This window comes from Cervus canadensis, chromosome 16, assembly GCF_019320065.1.
Source record: "Cervus canadensis isolate Bull #8, Minnesota chromosome 16, ASM1932006v1, whole genome shotgun sequence".
Lineage (NCBI taxonomy): Eukaryota > Metazoa > Chordata > Mammalia > Artiodactyla > Cervidae > Cervus > Cervus canadensis.
In genome coordinates, this window is record NC_057401.1 from 9648373 (window position 1) to 9669526 (window position 21154).

The window sequence follows — 21154 nt, forward strand, 5'->3', positions numbered from 1 at the left end:
GAAAAATAACATATATATGTATGTACGTATAACTGGGAAAAAAAAAAAAAGCATATTCCTGGGCTCCCCCCAAGACTTATTGAATAGACTCTTCAGGATGGGATTACACTGTATTTACTGATAATGTTCTTCACTAAGACTTATTATTTATAAAATCATGAATATCATAATGAAACTCAATCTAGAGTGACCAAAGTTTGTAAATGTAAAATAAACTTACTTTTGCTATGGAAACTTGATTCACTCTCAAAAAGGTACACCCTAAGAAGAGTTCTGCCTTTCTGCCTACAGCAGTACACCTTCACTGAGCCTGAAACACAGACCTCATCGCACATTCTCACCTACATTTTTCTGATGACCCAGAGTAGGAAAGTTGAGGAGGATTAAGTTAAATAGTCCTTGGGTATGAACCTGAGTGAGGCTAACAAGGATAGTTCATTAACCTGAACTATACTGTAAATCAGATAACAAACCACCAGAATGGTGGTATTAGATATACTCCATTAAGTAATTACTTAACCAATCATTACAGAGGACGCTTTAAAGCAACAGGCTTCTGAAACCAGATTTTCCTTTCAAACTGTTCTTCATATTGTAACTGGAGTTTCTACTAAAGAATCATTTTATTTACAGCCGCAAATTTCTTTTTAACACATTCAATGTGCATTACATGCTGGGATCAAATACCTGAAGGAACTGGAATCTTATGAATACAGCCAGGACAACAATGGAGAGAGTCATGAACAAAAACATCACAGTCCACACAGAACACATTCTGGCACACACTGCAAACATAGACCTGCAATAAAAACAAGAAAACCTGAATTTAAAAAGTAGTTTCCAAAAGTTAAGTACAGCAGAGCTAGAAGACTTGCAAGTTGCTTTGCTCTTTCATATCCCTATCACTTTTTCCCCACTCACCTACCTGCTTTATTAGTTCTAATGTACTATATATTCTCAAATCTATGGAAATTAATTCTTTCCAAAAAATTATTCCTTAGAAATAAGGGAATAATTTTGTTTCTGAGTCCTTAAAGTCCCTTGAATTACAAGATACTCTCGATTTACTTCATTTTAAGTAATTATTTGGGGAAGACACATGAGCTTGAAATTAGTGCTTCGATAGGTTACTGGAGTGATTCAATTAAAAAGAGAAGCACAAAAGTTTTAACAGAAATTTGTTATACCTAGGGAATTATAAAAGTTATATTCCTCTTTTAATTAAACCACTAAACAATAAGGCAAAAGACATATATATAAAATATTTTATTCTTATTGTCATATTTACATAATAATTAATAAAAATAATAAGAAAGAATAACAATATTCAATCAATATTATATACATAAATACTAGTGCCTTGGGGTGAAATTTCCAGGGCAACATCATACACAGATTAAAAAATCATCAAATCTCAAAACAACACAGAAGTAATGATACTGTGTTCTTAAAAACTATCAAATGAGTCAAAAAGTGATTCTAGTGAGGATGCAGCTAATGATGTCAGAGAGGCATGTAAAGTTTCATAAAATTTTTTTTTTAATGGTTTTCTTTCAGCCATGCCTCATAGCTTATGGGAATCTCAGTTCCCTGAGCGGGGACTGAAGGTGGGCCAGGGCAATGAGAGCACCAACTACCAACCATCAGACCACCAGAGAATTCCAAATAAAATTGTCTTCTGAGATGTTGAGAGTAAAATAAAACAAGCAATCCTTTCTACTAGTATTTTATATAGTTTATATAGGTTTAAGTATGGATATTTAACTAAAATAAAACTAAACAGTGACCTCTCTTATTTGCAACTTTATATAAGTTGATATGTTCAAATTGGCCCCTATTAGCATTTTAAAAAAATATTTTCTCAGTGTCTCAATGGGGAGAATATCCTTAAGATCTGTGGCCACCATAAATGGTAACTTCAAAATGAGTTATGACAGCCTAAAGTAAAATAAAGTAAAAAGTAAAAAATGAGAGCCTAAAGTTAAAAAAAGAGAGAGAAAAAACTTTTAGTACTTCCAAACTAAATGTAGTTTAGCTTGCAAACTGAAGACAAAGTACTAAAATATCTTTATAGCAAAATTAGAATGCAGAATTACAAAACAACTGTTTGTAATACCTCCCATTTAATCTCCACCGACTGCTATACTTCTGAGGAATAACGTGATATGAGCTTGGTCTTCAACAATCTACTGAAAACTTATAATACCATTTCCTCAATATTTATTGTACAATACTTAATATTTACAAAGCACATGAACTTACATGTTGGTCTTTCAATTCCCCCTGACAGGCATAACAAAACCTGAAAAAGAAAGTTTAAGAATCATTTTGTTAAGAATTTACTCATTAAAATAGCTCAGGAAAATCTCAATAACAAGAATTCTCTAATTAGTAAGTACAGTTGGCCCTTGAACATCAAGCAGTTTAGGGGTGTCAACCCCCAAGGTTAAAAATCTGAGTGTAACTTTATAGTTGGCTGTCCGGCCCTCTGACCCTCCATATCTGGAGTTTCACATTACAGGATTCAACCAGTTATGGAACACGTAGTACTGCAGTATGTATTTACGGAAAAAAACTGCATGTAAGTGGACCCTTGCATTTCAAATCCATGTTGTTCAAGGGTCAACTGTAATTATCTTTAGGCATGACTTTTAGGAGAAATAATTAAGAATACCAGTAATTTAAGAAAATTCCACACTATAACCCAAGGTTATCTGACCGCTTAAAATTTTCCTTAAAACTAATTTAATTTTCATCAAGGTTAAACATGTATGCTTTCTCAACTGTGATTCTAGAGAAAACAATTTTCATGACTATTTTTCAATCTTCCCCAAAACAGCAGACAGCTGAAATAAGTCCAGATGAACAGAGAGAGGTTAATTTATGGCAAAAATGGATGCCTAAGGGCTTAATTTTCAAGGAATGGTTTAAAGAATTAAAAGTTCTCTAACTTAATACAAAAAAGAGCAGTTCCCTCCCTACCCACCCCCCACTTCATTTACAGAGCAAATCCTTTCAAAAATTTTAACTGTTTGACAGTTACCTATGCTCACAGTTCTTGATCATTCATAGGCATTGGCTATGAACTTTCCACTATGGAAGATGAGATCTTAACTCTCTTTCAACCATCTTGAACCAATACAATACAGTACACACATAGCAAATCCCATTCTCAATTCTTTCTATGTAGCTAAATCATTCCGGATGAAACAATATTAAATATTTAGTTTATCATCACTGTATAGACATATTCAGCTGAACCATGCCATACAACTTTTCCTCTCTGTAAAATACATTTTTCCTGGAGTTAGTAACTATGTTATTCATAAGCCTAGTTGTCTAATTACCACTAACTCAGCCCCAACCGTTCCCTGAGAAGCCTAAATACCCTGTTGTTATGTTCGGCTACATAAAGAATTCTATAGTTTCCATCTTCTGGTGACATCTCTCCTGAAGCATTCTGACCTTTTCCAAACTGGACTGACTGTTCTCCGTATCTGACAAACAAATGTCATTCTGGGACTTCATCTTACAAGTTTGCTTTAGCCACTTTTGAATTAGATAAATATTCCTATTCTCTTTCATTCATTCTCATTCTCAATTCCTTTGAGTCATCTCTTCCACAGCTTCCTAAGAAAGTCTCTTTTTGAGACCTTACAAGTCTGAAAATACCTTTATTCTACCTATATTTTTTTTTTGGCCACACCATGCAGCATGTAGGAACTTAGTTCCCTGACCAGAGATCGAACCCATGCTCCCTGCACTGGAAGCATGGAGTGTTAACCACTGGACTGCCAAGGAAGTCCCTACTCGACCTGCATTTAAACAAAAGCTTGGCCGGGTATACAATTTAGTTGGCAATAATTTTCACTCAAAATTTTGAAGGAAATTGCTCTGTGTCAGCATCCAGTGTTGCTCACGAGATGTCAAGCAATGTTTTTTTTTTTTTTTTGCTGCACCACACAGCATGTGGGATCTTAGTTCCCTGACCAGAGATCAATCCTGCACCCCACTCAGTGGAAGCGTGGAGTCTTAATTTCAAGACCATCAGTGAAGTCCCAGAAGCCAAACAATTTTAATTCCAGGTCATGTGACCCCATTCTCCCTCTGTGGAAATGTTGAGGGCTAATATTTTGCTGCAGCGTACTCTGAAATTTCACAGTGAAACATGTTAGTGCAAGTCTGTTTGCCTTCAATATGTCAAGCACTTGACAGTTCCTTTCAATCCAGAAAATTCTCTTCTTCAATAGTAGAAAATATCCTTGAATATTTCTTTCCTATCTTATATCTTTTCTTTATTTCTTACATTATTTTGATATTAGGCTCTCTGGATAAATCTTCCAGTTTTATACGATAGAAATCAACAAATGCTACAAATCAGGGCTTTTTTTTTTCTTTTTGGAGAGCTGATTTACCAACATACCACCACTCCTGCTACATATAGATGGGTTCAGGGAAAGAGATTTCTGGCGATCCAGATCTGTTTAATGAATCATTTTAGTCATAAACAAGGCATTCTACACCTCATTTTCTATATTAGCAATAATCTTGCCCAAGTGAATGACACTTTGTTATGTAGTGTTAATTACAACATATTTGAATATAACTTTACCACTTGAAACAGGTATAAATTGATCAAAACCCATATACCTTTCTCCATTATGTTCTTCTAGGGATATTTCTTGAAAAGCATCCAAAGGAAATAAATGATGGTAAGACCGTGCTAAGTGGGGAGCAGACACCAAAGTAAGACCTAACATACAAAGCAGAAAGACATATTTAGTAACCCAAACCTCACAAAGATGATGGTTGAAATGTCAAATGATATAACTTAGGCTAAATATTTTCAAGTTTGTTTTTTTCTAGGATTGCAGTTATTCATTTCTTCATTTATCAGTGGCCATAAAAGGAGACTCCAAGATGGAGTCTTAGCTCTGTCACTAAGTATGTGATCGCTCTTGGCCCATTTGCTTACTTGTAAATGAAATAAAATTCTACAAATCTATTATTTTAATTCTTCATTCTCCTCATATGTATTTATTTCATGAAGAGCTGCAAAAACGTCAACTAGATCTACTGCACTGCCTTTAAAGAACATAGTTTTTCTGGAAAGAGAATCAGGAACCATCCAGAATGCCATGTTTATTCTTAAAAATGAAGTACCAGGCACACAATGGAAAAAACAGCCTATGTCTCTTTTAACAGATCAAATCCAGAAAGATAAACAGAGCTTAATATTTATATTTAATAGCAATATAGGTACGAAGTTACCCAAGATTAATTTACTAGATAATGAACTGTTGGTTTCTTACCACAGATTTTACATTCAACAGGAAGCTCACAGTACTTTGCCCGACACTGTGGGCAGAAATAGCCTCCTAATGTAAGTCCTGGCTCAGTGCTGCTATCCAGATGCCTGTTGAGGGGTGGGAGGAGAGGAAACATTACCTTTTAAAAAGTGATATATAAAGACGTGAGCAGTTGCAGCAAAAGAAGGGATGCCACTGTGATTTTAAAACCTTTAAGTTGTTTCATAGCTCACACACTCTGTTCGCTTTTGTCTTTTTTTTCCTGTGTTTTGTTTTGAATAACTTCTATTAATGTCTTTGAATTCACTCCACTTCTTTAGTGACTAATCTGCCATTAATCTTTGTGGCTCAGCTGGTAAAGAATCTGCCTGAAATGCATGAGCCCTGAGTTCGATCCCTGGGTTGGGAAGATACCCTGGAGAAGGGAAAGGCTACCCACTCCAGTATTCTGGCCTGGAGAATTTCACAGACTGTATAGGCCATGGAGTCACAAAGAGTTGGACACGACTGAGCGACTTTCACTTCCCTTCACTTCACTACTGTTAATCCTAATCCAGTGTATTTTTCACCTAAGACACTATATTGTTCATTTCTAGAAATGTGATTGGGGTCTTCTATCCTCCCTATCTCTTACCAAATTCATGTACTCCTTAATTTTCCTGAGCACATAAAATACATTTATAATAATTTAAACACCTTGCCTACTAGTTCTATAAACTGTGTTATTTCCGGATATGTTTCCATTCTATGATTTTTCTTCTTGTTATGGGTCATACCTTCTTACTTCTTTGCATGACTCGTAATTTTTTTTTTAAACTTTTTATTTTATATCATTGAAGATTAACAATGTTGTGATAGATTCAACTGGACAGCCAAGAGACTCAGCCATGCCTACTTATATATATCCATTTTCCCCTAAACTCCCCTCCCATCCAGGCTGTCACATAACACTGAGCAGACTTCCCTGTGCTATATATAGTATGTCCTTGTAGGTTATCCATTCTAAACATAGCAGTGTGTACACATTGATCCCAAACTTCCTATCTCTTCTCCCCATCTTTTCCCCTGGCAACCATGAGTTCATTCTCTAAGTCTATGAGACATGACTGGTAATTTTTGATTGGCAGCCAGGTACTGTGAATTTTGCTCTGCTTTCGGTGATGGATTTTTTTTTTGGTATTGATTTAAATATGTTGTGTTTTTTCCCCAAAATATACTTAAGCGAATAGTTTGATGACAAAACTTGCTTTTAAGTTTGCTGGCTGTCCAGAACAGCTGCTAGTCTAGGGCAAATTCAGTTTTATTACTGTGGACTCCATTCAATGCCTGTGACATTAAGAGGCCTTTCCACACTGACTGGTGGGAATAAGCCATTCTCTGCCCACGTGAGCTCTAGGGATTGTTCTGCTGCTCCACTCCAGTGCTTCTTTCTCTGGCCTCCAGGAGTTTCCTGATAGGAATGTACACATCAACACTCAGCTAATGATTCGAGGTGGTTGATATTTCTCCCTGCAATCTTGATTCCAGCTTGCGATTCATTCAGTCCAGCATTTCACATGATGTACTCTGCATATCAGTTAAATAAGCAGGATGACAATATACAGCGTTGACATACTCTTTTTTCAATTCTGAACCAATCCGTTGTTTCATGTCCAGTTGTAACTGTTGCTTCTTGACCTGAATACAGATTTCTCAGGAGGCAGGTAAGGTGATATGGTAGTCCCATCTCTTTAAGAATTTTCCAGTTTGCTAGATGATTGGTAGCATGCTACAGACGTCTCTCTACCTTGTTGTTTTAGCTAGTAATATTAGCTAATATTACAGGAGCATATATAGTTCTCTCTCCTTTTTACAGCTACATAGAAAGTAATTGTCTACAAAAGTCATTACATTTCAAGCCTGTCTTTTTAATTCATAACTTACAGGAAGGAATTAACAATGTAAAAACATTATCATAAACAGTTTTAAGGTTTTTACTTACGCCATGCTGAAAGAGGGTTTTGCATCTTGGTCAGACAGAGAAGCAATGGTATGCTGAGGAAATCCTTTATGGAAGAAAATATATTACTTTTTCTCCCCCAAGGAAATAGAAAAATTCTAGTAATAGAAACCTAAAAATGTTCCTACTAGAAAGCTCACAAAGTTGTGCAAAAGTTCTCTTTCCTGTCTTTTGTACATTTATTAGAGCATGGTCAAACTGACAGCAATTTCTGGTCAGAAGAAAAATTAATAGTGGAGGAAACCAGGGGACATGGAGGACCATATGTCCATACATACGGTCTCAGATTCTAAAGTTTCATACGCATATTCTCTAACTTAACAACACTTAATACATAACACATACTACATTTTAAAAAGAAAATGTAATTTTTAAATAATTTTAAAAAAATTTTTAAGAAATGTAATTTTTAAATAATTTTAAAAAATTTTTAAAGAAATTTTTAAATTTCTGACACAACAGAGGAGTTCATTACATAGTCTACTTTCACTTATATAAGAACATACTACTATGTTTAAAATTTTGGAATGTCCAAACCTATGTAGTTTATTTTTCATATATATTTTTAATTAATGTAATTAAATAACACAAAATAAACACTTACCCATACGAATAAGTGAGCATTCAGAATTTGAGCTAGCAGGAGGAGGACTAACATGATGTGTTAACAATTCTTTGTAATGGCTTTCATCTAAAATAACATGATATGTGCCTAGCAAGACAAGAAAAAAAGAAAAGAAACATGAGCTTTCCAGACATAAGAATGATCTGTAATTTCTATATAATTCTGTAAATGTTTTACCATCTAAAAACGTTCATTTTCAAAATACATGATTATGTGAAATTACCATTTTTCAAAAAATTTATTTAAATAACATCTTTAAACTGACTTCTGAGAATAACTGTAATTTTCAATTTAATTAAAGCCAATTAACAAGATTTTCACTAAGTATTACATATAGTAAAATTTCTAGGTTTCCAGAAATAATGGTTCCTCTAAACACTGACATAACTACTAAAAATTTCTTGCATTTTGAGATGACAGGTTTTAGAACTGATGATATATTTAATATGACTACCCACATTTTGGACTTAGGGACACAAACTAATTTAAATTTAGCTGCTTAAAAAAACAAATAAAAGTATTCTAACTAATAAATTGTTACTTTTTACATAATGATTATGAGTAAATATTAAAGATTCTAGATATGTACCACCAGTTTCACGAGCAAGCGCAGTGCATACTCGAACCTCTGCAGACAATCCAATAATAGACACTCTGATTTTAGCCGCCTTTAGGGTCTTCGTAAAATCCAAGTAAATGGAGAGTTTTGAGGGAAGAAAAAAAATGAATAATTAATATGCTTGATAATTAACATTCTGTTAGAATGTTCTGAAAACTAGTAATAAACTCAGAGAATTCTAGTAATAAATTTAGAGAGTCTAAAAATTCTCTTTAGAGCTGTAACTGGCTTGATTATGAAGAAATTATTGGTTCTACCTTGATTAAATCATAGATGTTAGAGGGATCACAGGTTGTGAGGCTGCTAAAGATGATTAGGACTTCTCTACTTGTATGTCCGGGCATGTGTCTAAGAAAAGAAAAAAAACCACTGCAATTAGGTATAATAAATTACATTAATTAAAAAAAACTTAAGACTAGTACACATACAAAAAATAAGTACACATGGTTTATACACTTAGACTACAGAACAACCCCATCTGTTTCAACATTACAAAGGAATGAATTGCGAGTATACTCTAAAAACCTTAACACCAGTTTTTCTAAAATTAGCTACACACAAAACTAATTCACTGATTCATTTCCTCATTCAATAAATATTTATTGAATACTCTTTCAAGTTCTAAGGATAAAGTGATAAACAAGGGCAATGAGGTTCCGGGCATCAGGCAGCTTACATTCTAACAGGTTTGTTTCATACAAAGTCTAAGGTGTACATTGGAAAGTATGACAATACCATATGGATCAACATTAAGGTACATATGTGTGGCCTGAAAATAGTAACATACTTCTTTTTTAAACACTACAATTTAACCTCATGGTGATTGTCATAATACTCATAAACATTAATGACTGTGTACCATTTAGGTTGCACATTGGTAAAGAATTCACCTGCCAAGCAGGAGATTCAAGAGACAGGGGTTCGATCCCTGGGTTGGGAAGATTCCCTGGAGTAGGAAATAACAACCCACTCAGTATTCTTGCCTGGACTGTTCCACGGATAGGGGAGCCTGGTGGGCTACAGCCCACGGAGTTGCAAAGAGTTGGACATGACTGAGCACCACCACCACCACCATTTAATTAAATGACTGCTTACAGGATTTTAAGGTATGATGAACTGTTCTCCTCTAAACTAAACAGAGATAGCTACCCATTTTGGTGCAATGTTATCGATTATTGGTAGCTTTTTCCTGCTTTAATTCTCATTGTTGGGCTCAGTTTTCACTATGGATACTGCTATTGTATCTACCTTCATTGTCTGTGTTACCTCCTCAACTACTTCAAAACTAAAAAAAAGCCTATTATTTAAAGGAATAAAAATCTGAGTCAGGATAGACTATCTAAGGATAAAATATATAAGCTTTAACTATACTGAATACTTTCTTTCCGGTTTTAGCTATATTCTACATAGTTAAAACTGCTAGAAAAGTGCTATTATTAATTTACAGATGTATTACAAAATAAGTTAATAAAAACCAGTATACAACAAACTCAGTTATTATACCACATTAACTTCCACATATAATCAATTTTCAATAAAAAATTTTTTCACGGTATTTCTTTTGCACTAGTAATACTGCTACAGCTTTAATTGTATTTTTCCAAAATCTTTAAGGATATACCTCAGCAACTAAAATGTAAAATCAAAATTATTAACCAACATCATACTATACACTATAAATAATGTTACATATTTCTCTTAATAACAATTTCATTATAGGTAGGTTTATGGAGATGCATATTAACATTATCATTTCAACTTACTCATTCAAAAAATGTTGAAATAAATTGTAAATAATAAGTGTAAAATACTAACTTTAGAGTCTGCATAGCCATGCTTAAGGAGTTATAAAGAGATGGTTCTCCATGGCAAGTCATATCTACAGCTTTCTTCAAAGATGTTATATGTTTCCGTGGGTTTCCTAAAATATAAATGAAAAATCTCTTTTAATAAAAATGTATATATACACTATGGAAATTTACCTTTCTCCAAAATTTACATATTTATGATGTTAAACAGAATCCCTTTGATTTACATTTTTAGCAAGATGCACTTTTATCAGAAATGTTATATAGTCTCACTCATATTGAAAAACCCAAATACAAATAATCTTTTTGTCTATTAGCAACACATTTTAATAATATTAATCTAGAATGCAAAACTCTTTACTCTTCATATTTCCTATTTCATCATTTTTAACACCAACACATGTTCACATTTAACATCTCTGAAGTCATGATGTATCTTACAGCCACTGGCAGCCGCTCCCACTGCAACACGGGCATTGTTTGTGCTGTTGATATTAACTTCTATTTAAAGTGTTTGTTTTTTTTAAGTTTATACAAAAGGTTATATTTTTATGTAGAAAGGCGTGGAACAGAACAGTAATGCACAAATCTGTTACTAGTAGAAGCAAAAACTCATTGATGGAAGAAGGCCTACAATTCCATGTTTTTCTTCAGAGGGAGAAAACAGCCACCTTCTAAGACCTAAGAAAGGAGGATTTCCACAGGCAAAACTGTTATGCTGTCATTGAAATAACCCCTGAAAAGACTGTCTAGTTCATGCTAAGCAATATAAATGAAGGGAAGAGACACCGCCAAAAATTCAGACCTGTCAAACCACCAAGACACTGGTATGAACAATTCACATGTCATTTGACACTGTGTCAAAGGTTAACTGCTAGAGTGTTTCCTTCTTGAGGGCTCATAAGATAAAGGTATCTTACAAACAATAAAATCTGAGACTCAATAAAATATGGTATTCTTCGGACCTTCCCTCTTATTTCATCACTGTTTTCATATTACTTAACAATAATGAAAACATCAACTTTATCATATAGCAAATTATCTTTATACCACTGAACATTTAAATTAGTTTCAACTTGTCACTATTATACATCCTGATGCAAACAGAATATTTGTAGGTGACACTTTTTCTTCTTTCATAACATTTCCTAAGCATACTCCAAGGAACATTTTTTTTCCTTTGGCTGTGCCTCAAGGCTTCAGTTCAGTTCAGTTCAGTTGCTCAGTCGTGTCTGACTCTTTGCGACCCCATGAATTGCAGCATGCCAGGCCTCCCTGTCCATTACCAACTCCCGGAGTCCACCCAAAGCCATGTCCATAGAGTCGGTGATGCCATCCAGCCATCGCATCCTCTGTCATCCCCTTCTTCTCCTGCCCCCAATCCCTCATAGCATCAGGGTCTTTTCCAACGAGTCAACTCTTCTCATGAGGTGGCCAAAGTATTGGAGTTTCAGCTTCAGCATCAGTCCTTCCAATGAACACCCAGGACTGATCTCCTTTAGGAGGGACTGGTTGGATCTCCTTGCAGTCCAAGGGACTCTCAAGAGTCTTCTCCAACACCACAGTTCAAAAGCATCAATTTTTCAGTGCTCAGCTTTCTTCACAGTCCAACTCTCACATCCATACATGACCACTGGAAGGCTTAAGCCATCGTAATTCCCTGACCAGGAACTGAAACCAGGCCCTTGGCAGCCAGAGTGCAGGGTCCTAACAACAGGATCACCAGGTAATAGTTTTATGGAACATTTTTATGGCTCTTTTCCAGAAAACGTTGAACAAATTAACCAGACTATCAGCAATAAAACTATCAGTTTCTCCAGGGTTCAACAAGCCATATATTGCTTTGGAAACTTCATTGTGCTCATTTAAAACATGGAAAATGTTGTTGAGTGTGCCTCTTTTTTTTTTAATACTCAGTTCAGTTCAGTTGCTCAGCTGTGTCCGACTCTGCGACCCCATGGACAGAAGCATGCCTCACCTCCCTGTCCATCACCAACTCCCGGAGTTTACTCAAATTCATGTCCATTGAGTCGGTGATGCCATCCAACCATCTCATCCTCTGTTGTCCCCTTCTCCTCCCGCCTTCAATCTTTCCCAGCATCAGGATCTTTTCCATTGAGTCAGTTCTTCGAATCAGGTGGCCAAAGTATTGGAATTTCAGCTTCAGCATCAGTCCTTCCAATGAATATTCAGGACTGATTTCCTTTAGGATGGACTGGCTGGATCTCCTTGCAGTCCAAGGGACTCTCAACAGTCTTCTTCAACACCACAGTTCAAAAGCATCAATTCTTCAGTGCTCAACTCTCTTTATAGTCCAACTCTCACATCCATACATGACTACTGGAAAACCCATAAACCTTGACTAGATGGACCTTTGTTGGCAAAGTAATGTCTCGGCTTTTTAATATGCTGCCTAGGTTGGTCATAACTTTTCTTCCAAGGAGCAAGCATCTTTAAATTTCATGGCTGCAGTCACCATCTGCAGTGATTTTGGGGCCCCAAAAGATAAAGTCTGCCATTGTTTCCACTGGAGAAGGCAATGGTGACCCACTCCAGTACTCTTGCCTGAAAAATCCCATGGACGGAGGAGCCTGGAAGGCTGCAGTCCGTGGGGACACGAAGAGTCAGACACGACTGAACGACTTCACTTTCACGCACTGGAGAAGGAAATGGCAACCCACTCCAGTGTTCTTGCCTGGAGAATCCCAGAGATGGAGGAGCCTTGTAGGCTGCTGTCTATGGGGTCGCACAGAGTCGGACGTGACTGAAGCGCCTTAGCAGCAGCAGCACTGTTTCCACTGTTTCCCTATCTATTTGCAATGAAGTGATGGGACCAGATGCCATGATCTTAGTTTTCTGAATGTTGAGCTTTAAGCCAACTTTTTCACTCTCCTCTTTCACTTTCATCTAGAGGCTCTTTAGTTCTTCACTTTCTGCCATAGGGTGGTATCATCTGCATATCTGAGGTTATTGATATTTCTCCTAGCAGTCTTGATTCCAGCTTCTGCTTCATCCAGCCCAGCATTTCTCATGATGTACTCTGCATATAAGTTAAATAAGCAGGGTGACAATATATAGCCTTGATATACTCCTTTTCCTATTTAGAAACAGTCTGTTGCTCCACTTCCTGACCTGCATACAGATTTCTCAAAAGGCAGGTCAGGTGCTCAGGTATTCTCATCTCTGTCAGAATTTTCCACAGTTTATTGTGATTCACACAGTCAAAGGCTTTGGCATAGTCAATATAGCAGAAATAGATGTTTTTCTAGAAATCTCTTGCTTTTTCAATGACCCAGCAAATGTTGGCAATTTGATCTCTCACTCCTCCGCCTTTTATAAAACCAGCTTGAACATCTTGAAGTTCACGGTTCACGTATTGCTGAAGCCTGGCTTGGAGAATTTTGAGCATTACTTTACTAGCGTGTGAGATGAGTGCAATTGTGTGGCAGTTTGAGCATTCTTTGGCATTGCCATTCTTTGAGATTGGAATGAAAACTGACCTTTCCCAGTCCTGTGGTCACTGCTGAGTTTTCCAAATATGCTGGCATATTGAGTGCAGCATTTTCACAGCATCATTTTTAGGATCTGAAATAGTTCAACTGGAATTCTATCACCCCCACTAGCTTTGTTTGTAGTGATGCTTCCTAAGGCCCACTTGACTATGCATTCCAGGATGTCTAGCTCTAAGTGAGTGATCACACCATCTTGATTATCTGGGTCGTGGAGATCTTTTTTGTATAGCTCTTCTGTGTATTCTTGCCACCTCTTCTTAATATCTTCCACTTCTGTTAGGTCCATACCATTTCTGTCCTTTATCAAACCCATCTTTGCATGAAATGTTCCCTTGGTATCTCTAATTTTCTTGTAGAGATCCCTAGTCTTTTCCATTCTATTGTTTTCCTCTATATCTTTGCATTGATTGCTGAGGAAGGCTTTCTTATTTCTCCTTGCTATTCTTTGGAATCCTGCATTCAAATGGGTATTTTTTTTCCTTTTTTCCTTAGCCTTTCCTTCTCTTCTTTTACAGCTATTTGTAAGGCCTCCTCAGACAACCATTGCTTTTTTGCATTTCTTCTTCTTGGGGATGGTCTTGATCCCTGCCTCCTGTACAACGTCACGAACTTCCGTCCATAGTTCATTAGGCACTCTGTCTATCAGATCTAGTCTCTTAAATCTATATTTCACTTCCACTGTATAATCATAAGGGATTTGATTAGGTTATACCTGAATGGTCTAGTGGTTTTCCCTACTTTTTTTAATTTAAGTCTGAATTTGGCAATAAGGCGTCCATGAGCTGAGCCACAGTCAGCTCCTGGTCTTGTTTTTGCTGACCGTATAGAGCGTCTCCATCTTTGGCTGCAAAGAATATAATCAATCTGATTTCGGTGTTGACCATCTGGTGATGTCCATGTGTAGAATCTTCTCTTGTGTTGTTGGAAGAGGGTGTTTGCTATGACCAGTGCATTCTCTTGGCAAAACTCTATTAGCCTTTGCCCTGCTTCGATCTCTACTCCAAGGCCAAATTTGCCTGTTACTCCAGGTGTTTCTTGACTTCCTACTTTTGCATTCCAGTCCCCCATAACGAAAAGGATATCTTTTTTGGGTGTTAGTTCTAGAAGGTCTTGTAGGTTGTCATAGAACCATTGAACTTCAGCTTCTTCAGCATTACTGGTCAGGGCATAGATCTGGACTCAAAACTAGTATTTTGAATACTAGTTTGTTTAAATTTTCTTTTTAAACAGTTGTTTAATTCCTTTTTATTCTGGTATGAATTATGTTGGTTTTTTTTTTGCCCATTCATTCATTTGGAACTTCTTGGTGTTCTTGTTTACTTGAGTAAGTATTAAAATATTAACTATTTGCCACAGTTAATATACTCTGGACCCTTGAACAGTAAGTGTTTGAACTATGTACATCTACTTATATGCAGATTTTTTTCACTAAGTACATACTTCAGTACTACATGATGTGCAGATGGTTGAACTCTCAGATGTGGAACCAAGGAAACAGAGGACCAACTATAAAGTTATAAGCAGATTTTCAACTATACAGAGGGTCAGCACTCCTAATGCTCAACTTGTTCAAGGTTCAGCTCTATATATCAAGTATTTATTCTTAGAATCATAAATTTTAGAAATGAAAAGTACCTAAGTCCAAATCCTTCATTTCACAACTGATAAGCAAATCTACACAAGTTAAATGATTTGCTGAAAGACATATGCCTACCCAATGGCAGGACCAATAGTCAAACCTTGATCGTATGGCTCTCTATCTACTTTTCTTTCTACTACACCATACAAAAAACTTTTTAATCTCCTATTGTGTTATGAGTATAGTAAAAAAGCATATTTACATTACTCTCAGTGTGGTTTATAGCAGTGATTTTGTTCAGGGGAAGAGAGGGTATTCTCAAGAGGCCCATAAGAATCTCCAGAGGATTTTTCATCTCTGTACATATTACCTCTCAGGCACCCACAGAATACTATTATTAACCTAGGGGGAGGGAACATGCAGGAGGGTTGGCCCTACACCCTTTGCTTAGGGGAACCATCCTTCCCTCACTATATAATAACCCAGTTTACACGACGTGGTACAGGTGGAACTTATCCTGCTTCTATCCTACTTTAAGCAGAGACATGGAATCCAGGCCTACCAACAAAATACTTCATTCTCTTAGCCACTTGACTGCTCATGGATGGGCAGATCTTAACCAGGGTCAATAAGAACACTCTTTGGAGCTTGTGCTGAGACTACAAACTAGGAGGGTCATGTAGACTTGATAGACATCTTACTTAGGGACTTCTCTGGTGCTCCAGTGGTTGAGTCTGGCTTGCCACACAGGGGACAAGGGCTCCATCCCTGGCCTGGAAAGATCCCACACGCCTCCAGGCAACTAAGCCCTGTGTGCCACAACTACTGAAGCCTCATGCCCTAGGGCTCTTGTTCCACAACAAGAGAAGCCACCGCAAGGAGAAGCCCACACTGCAACTAGGAAGTAGCCCCTGCACGCCACAACTAGAGAAAGCCTGTGCACAGCAGTGAAAACCCTGCAGAGCCAAAAATAAAGAAATAAATAGTTTTTAAAAAAAGATTAAGTGGCTCTTGTGAATGGTTAAAATAATTTTATCCTAATACTTTCATGACTGAATAAATATTTACATTCATTGTAATACTATTCATCACTGTGCAGAACTCAATTTAAAACAGTTCATTTTAGGGACTTCTCTGATGGTCCAGTAATTAAGACTGCATTTCCACTGCAGGGGGCACAAGTTTGATCCCTGGTCGGGGAACTAAAATCCTAAAAAAAAAAAACCAGGCCATTTTAGAGACAGAGAGTTTAATAGAAGGTTTTTAAAGTGTTTTACTGGAGACAGCCTGCAGGAAGGTTTTGTTTTGCTTATTAGGCAACCTCATGAACAGGGTTACAAGGTTAGATAAATAAAGCAAAGTCCTTGAGTGCGAGAAAGGTAATTTTATGCATACCTGAGAGTTCAGTCAGTTTTTCAGCTCTTTTACTCTTTGTTACAATTATTCCAATCTCAAAACAAAAACAAAAATGATTATTAACTTAAATTACTTCTTCTTGATAAGAATGTATGTAACTAAAATAAATGACTAGTTAAAAAAGGAATAAGTAGCATGTGAAAAACTTTTGACGTAAATTTAGCTATGGGTTCACTGTATATTGTTTAACTTCTAGAGTTATCTTGCTTTTCATTGACAAGTGTTGCAGTAACTTGTATACAATCTGAATAACTTAATAAGTGATAGAATATATGTCCAATGTTTTAAAAAATACATTATATTTGGCAGTAATATCAGGATGTTAGTTCTGAATTATATCACTTATCTACATACCTGACTAATAGGATTTTGATCAAAATATTCCTCTACGAAGTATTCCAACAACTGTTTAAAGAAAACAAAAAGAAAAAACTAGGTAACAGCAAAATAGCAACAGAGAACAGGTTTTGTGAAATCTATTTATTAAGCATTATTTCTTATGATTTTTAAGCTTACAAATTTTTAAAAAATGTTAAGTAATAAAATTAATAAGTAAAACAATACATTTTAAAATATTAAATAAACATAAAAATTAAAATATTAAATAAAATTGAATTTGAAGTGGTAAGTGATGAGACAGGTTTAAGCTCAGCCTTAAAAGATGGAACCATTCAGACATGTAAGACAGAAACAATCTAAACAAGAAAAAGACCCAAAAAAGATAAACAGGAAAATGAGCAAAACTGAAGATGGGTTTGAATAAGTTAGGAATAATCTGAATGTATTTATAAGCTGAGGAGATTAATTCAAGTAAGTCAAAGGAGAATGAAGATTCAATAAAGAAAAGGAATAACTGATGAAGCAAGATCCTAACATGGAGTGGAATTTAAGAGCATAAATAATTAGCGATTTTGGTATATGATTTTGGTAAGCAATCCAGAATAGCACTTCTACTTAGCTATAGCTTGCATTACCTCAAAAAAAAAAAAAAAAAATGACTGCATTCTTTAAAAACATTTCTTTTAGAATTCAGCATCCTTCCTCACATGTAATACAAATCAGAATAATTTTAGTATACCTTTAATGTACATGTCAGTCTATTTGGCTTTAAATCTTGGTCTTCCATTGTTCTTGATCCATCTACTACCACATATAGATGGCGCATCTACCAAAAATAAAATCCCCCAAATAAACAAAACAAATAAATAAGAACAATTTTCAAATACATTTTTGACCAACAAGTAAAAACGGCCCTTAGCATTTACATATTCTACACATATATTTTTAATATATTCCTTTAAAAAGTTTATTCTATTTGAGCCAGAATGTTTGTGTAACTCAAACTAGTTCTGTACCAGTAAAGGGAAAAAGAATAACATACCATTCCAAGTCGAACTTGTCCATGGTGCTCAAATACCCTGTTAAAATTATGCAAAGGTTTTAAGGAAGTATCATATACTACATGAAAGATCATTACAACTACTTTTCAACTAAAGTGCTCGTTTCTAGGGAAGTAAATCATTAACTTATGGGATGCATATAATTATGTACATTTTAAATAAACCCTGAAGATGAATTTCCCTGATGAGGCATTAGGTTGTTGGGTCTACCCCCCTATGTAAAAGGTTGTAAGTCAGGTTCTCTGAAACACAGCTCAAATGAAGTACTGAGGAGTAGGCAGAGGCAGACAAAAACCCTTAAAGGAGTATATTTTACCTCTGTAACACACACAGAAAGGTTACATACCTTTTTCTCTTCGCTTTGAAAAGAATGTCTTCAATTGTAGCTTTAAGTGATCCTGATTCATCTTCTTTAAGAATCTCCCTATAGGAAATATTTAATTGTTTGAAAAGATAAGCTAAAATTTTATTAACCCAAGAGAAACGAAAACATGTCCACACAAAGATCTGCACCTGAATATTCACAGCTACATTATTCATAACAGCCAAACATTATAAACAATCTAAATGTCCATCAAATGGAGAAAGGATGAATAAAAAATATGGCATATTATGCCATATAACAGAATACCATTCAGCAGTAGAAAGGAATAAATTACTTATACATGCTACAATAAGGTTGAACTTAAAAACAGCATGTTCAGTTAAAGAAGTCCGACAAAACTAACCACATATTATATGATTACATTTACATGAAATGTCCAGAAAGGGCCAATCTAAAAAGACGGAAAGTACATAGATTAATGGTTGCCTAGGACTAGAGGTGGAAATGGAATTAATTGTATATGGACGTGAGGGATATTATTGGAATGGTAAAAATGTTCTAAAACTGGTTTATGTTGATGTTTGCACAGCCCTGAAGATTTCTAAAAATCACTGAATTATACATAAGAAACAGATGAATTTTAACATGTGTAAAATATACTTTGAAAGTGTTGTGGGAAAGAAAAAAGCCTAAAACAACATCTAAAAGGGAAGAGAGTAATAATGCCCTACTTACCATGTTCTTTCATAGCCTCCTTCCCATCGCTTAGTTCTTTCAGGCTCTTCATCCATTTTGTACCTTACATATTGTAAAAAAGTCATTAGACTGTGAATTTATTAAAGATGATAGTCACGAGATGTATATAATTAAATTTGAAAAATAAAGAGAGGGAAATAAACATACAAAGTAAAAAAAAGAAAACTCGGACTGCAAAGTCATATTATTCTTTGCAATTTATTCAATAATTGTAGTTGAATGCAATCATTCATTCATTTAAATCCTCGTGGAACTTTTTCATACCCCCAAGAAAGAATGCAAATATTTATGCTCAAAGTTGGCACCAATATAAATAAGCTTCTCTTTACAATTAATAAAAAATAAAAATGCATTAAAGATGTGTCACAGGACAGAACCACAGAATTATGTGAAGTGAGTACAGGTATAGATGAAACAACGTTAGTTCCAACTGCTGCTTCTTATCACTGAGTGATAGATACATGGTGATTCATTTACTACCTCTCCACCTTTGTGCCTGCGTGAATTTTCTCATCATCAAACTTAATAAAATTTATTATTATTCATAAGTGATAAATGCTTATGGTTCATAATTTTTTAAAATCTATTTATTTAAAAATTTTTGGTCACTCTCCATGGCACATGGGACCTTAGTTATCCCACCAGGAATCAAACCTGCACCCCCTGCATTGGAAGGCAGAGTCGTAACCATTGGACAGCCAGGATAATTTTTTAAAACAATACAATGGCAAACCTACACTATAACCTCAACTATTAAAAGAAAATGGAACTATTTAGTAATTTAATAAATAGGACAAATGGTTTTGAGTGGATGTTAGGGTTAAGGATGATTGGGTTTTTGTTTCTTCTCTTCTGTATTTTCATATTTTCAATATGAAAGTGTATTTTTTTTAATAATCAGGGACAAAATTGGTGTTGGGAGGCATCTATTAACACTTTGTTGCTGTTTAGTCGCTAAGTCACATTGGATTCTGCATTCCCATGGACTGTAGCCCGCCAGGCTTCTCTGTTCATGGGATTTCCCAGGCAAGAATACTGGAATGGGTTGCTATTTCCTTCTCCAGAGGATTTTCCCCACCAAGGGATTGAACCCATACCTCTTGCATTGGCAGGCAGGTTCTTTATCATTGAGCCACCTAGGAAGCCACTCTATTAACCATAACCAAGTAATAAACACCCATCACATTCACACCTCCACCCTCCCCAATGGAATCTCCCTCTCCATCTTACATTCTCACTTTCCATTTCCTTTTTTCACAAATGAAGAATCAAAGGAATCCTAAGTGCCAAGACATTAAGGACAAAACAAATCCCATCACTGGCAGGGGAAAAGATTAACTTTTGTGATAAGGACAATAACCAAGACCCATTCTCCATTTGGCCTTCCCTGGTGGCTCAGACTGTAAAAAATCGGCTTGCAATGCAGGAGATCCATGCTCAATCCCTTGGTTGGGAAGATCCCATGGAGAAGCAAATGACTACCCACTCCAGCATTCTTGCCTGAATTCCACGGACAGGGGAGCCTGGCAGATTACAGTCCATTAGGTCACAAAGAGTCAGACATGACTGAGCAACTAACATTTTCACTTTCACACTACTCTCCATTTATTTCATTGTTCTACAGTAAAATATACTTTAAAAATCCAAATGTAGACTTTTATAAATGAACTTCTGGAATTAAAATCTATTGATAAATTGAAAACTGCCTTTATGGCATCACTGCTTTCTCGGCACCTGCTACAATCAGATATTGTTTACTAAACTTCTGTGGATTCAGTTGTTTCAGGAGATCAAGTGTTCCACTTT

General features: G+C 35.8%; 1 protein-coding gene across 4 annotated transcripts in view; it reads right to left on the reverse strand.

Moving 5' to 3' along the window:
- The window catches only part of LOC122454266 (general transcription factor IIH subunit 2), a 39781-nt gene that overhangs the window by 17393 nt on the left and 1234 nt on the right, over positions 1-21154 (reverse strand). For all 4 annotated transcript variants that reach the window (XM_043488644.1, XM_043488642.1, XM_043488643.1 and 1 more), the window contains exons 2-16: positions 19328-19390; positions 18614-18691; positions 18249-18285; positions 17946-18032; positions 17222-17272; positions 16847-16901; positions 10368-10473; positions 8810-8900; positions 8523-8610; positions 7913-8020; positions 7291-7354; positions 5313-5416; positions 4651-4753; positions 2263-2302; positions 688-799 (exon numbers count right to left, since the gene is read on the reverse strand). In XM_043488644.1, the coding sequence (XP_043344579.1) occupies positions 688-799; positions 2263-2302; positions 4651-4753; positions 5313-5416; positions 7291-7354; positions 7913-8020; positions 8523-8610; positions 8810-8900; positions 10368-10473; positions 16847-16901; positions 17222-17272; positions 17946-18032; positions 18249-18285; positions 18614-18691; positions 19328-19383 (1180 nt within the window). In that variant the 5' untranslated portion in view covers positions 19384-19390. The remainder of the gene's footprint in view (positions 1-687; positions 800-2262; positions 2303-4650; positions 4754-5312; positions 5417-7290; positions 7355-7912; positions 8021-8522; positions 8611-8809; positions 8901-10367; positions 10474-16846; positions 16902-17221; positions 17273-17945; positions 18033-18248; positions 18286-18613; positions 18692-19327; positions 19391-21154) is intronic.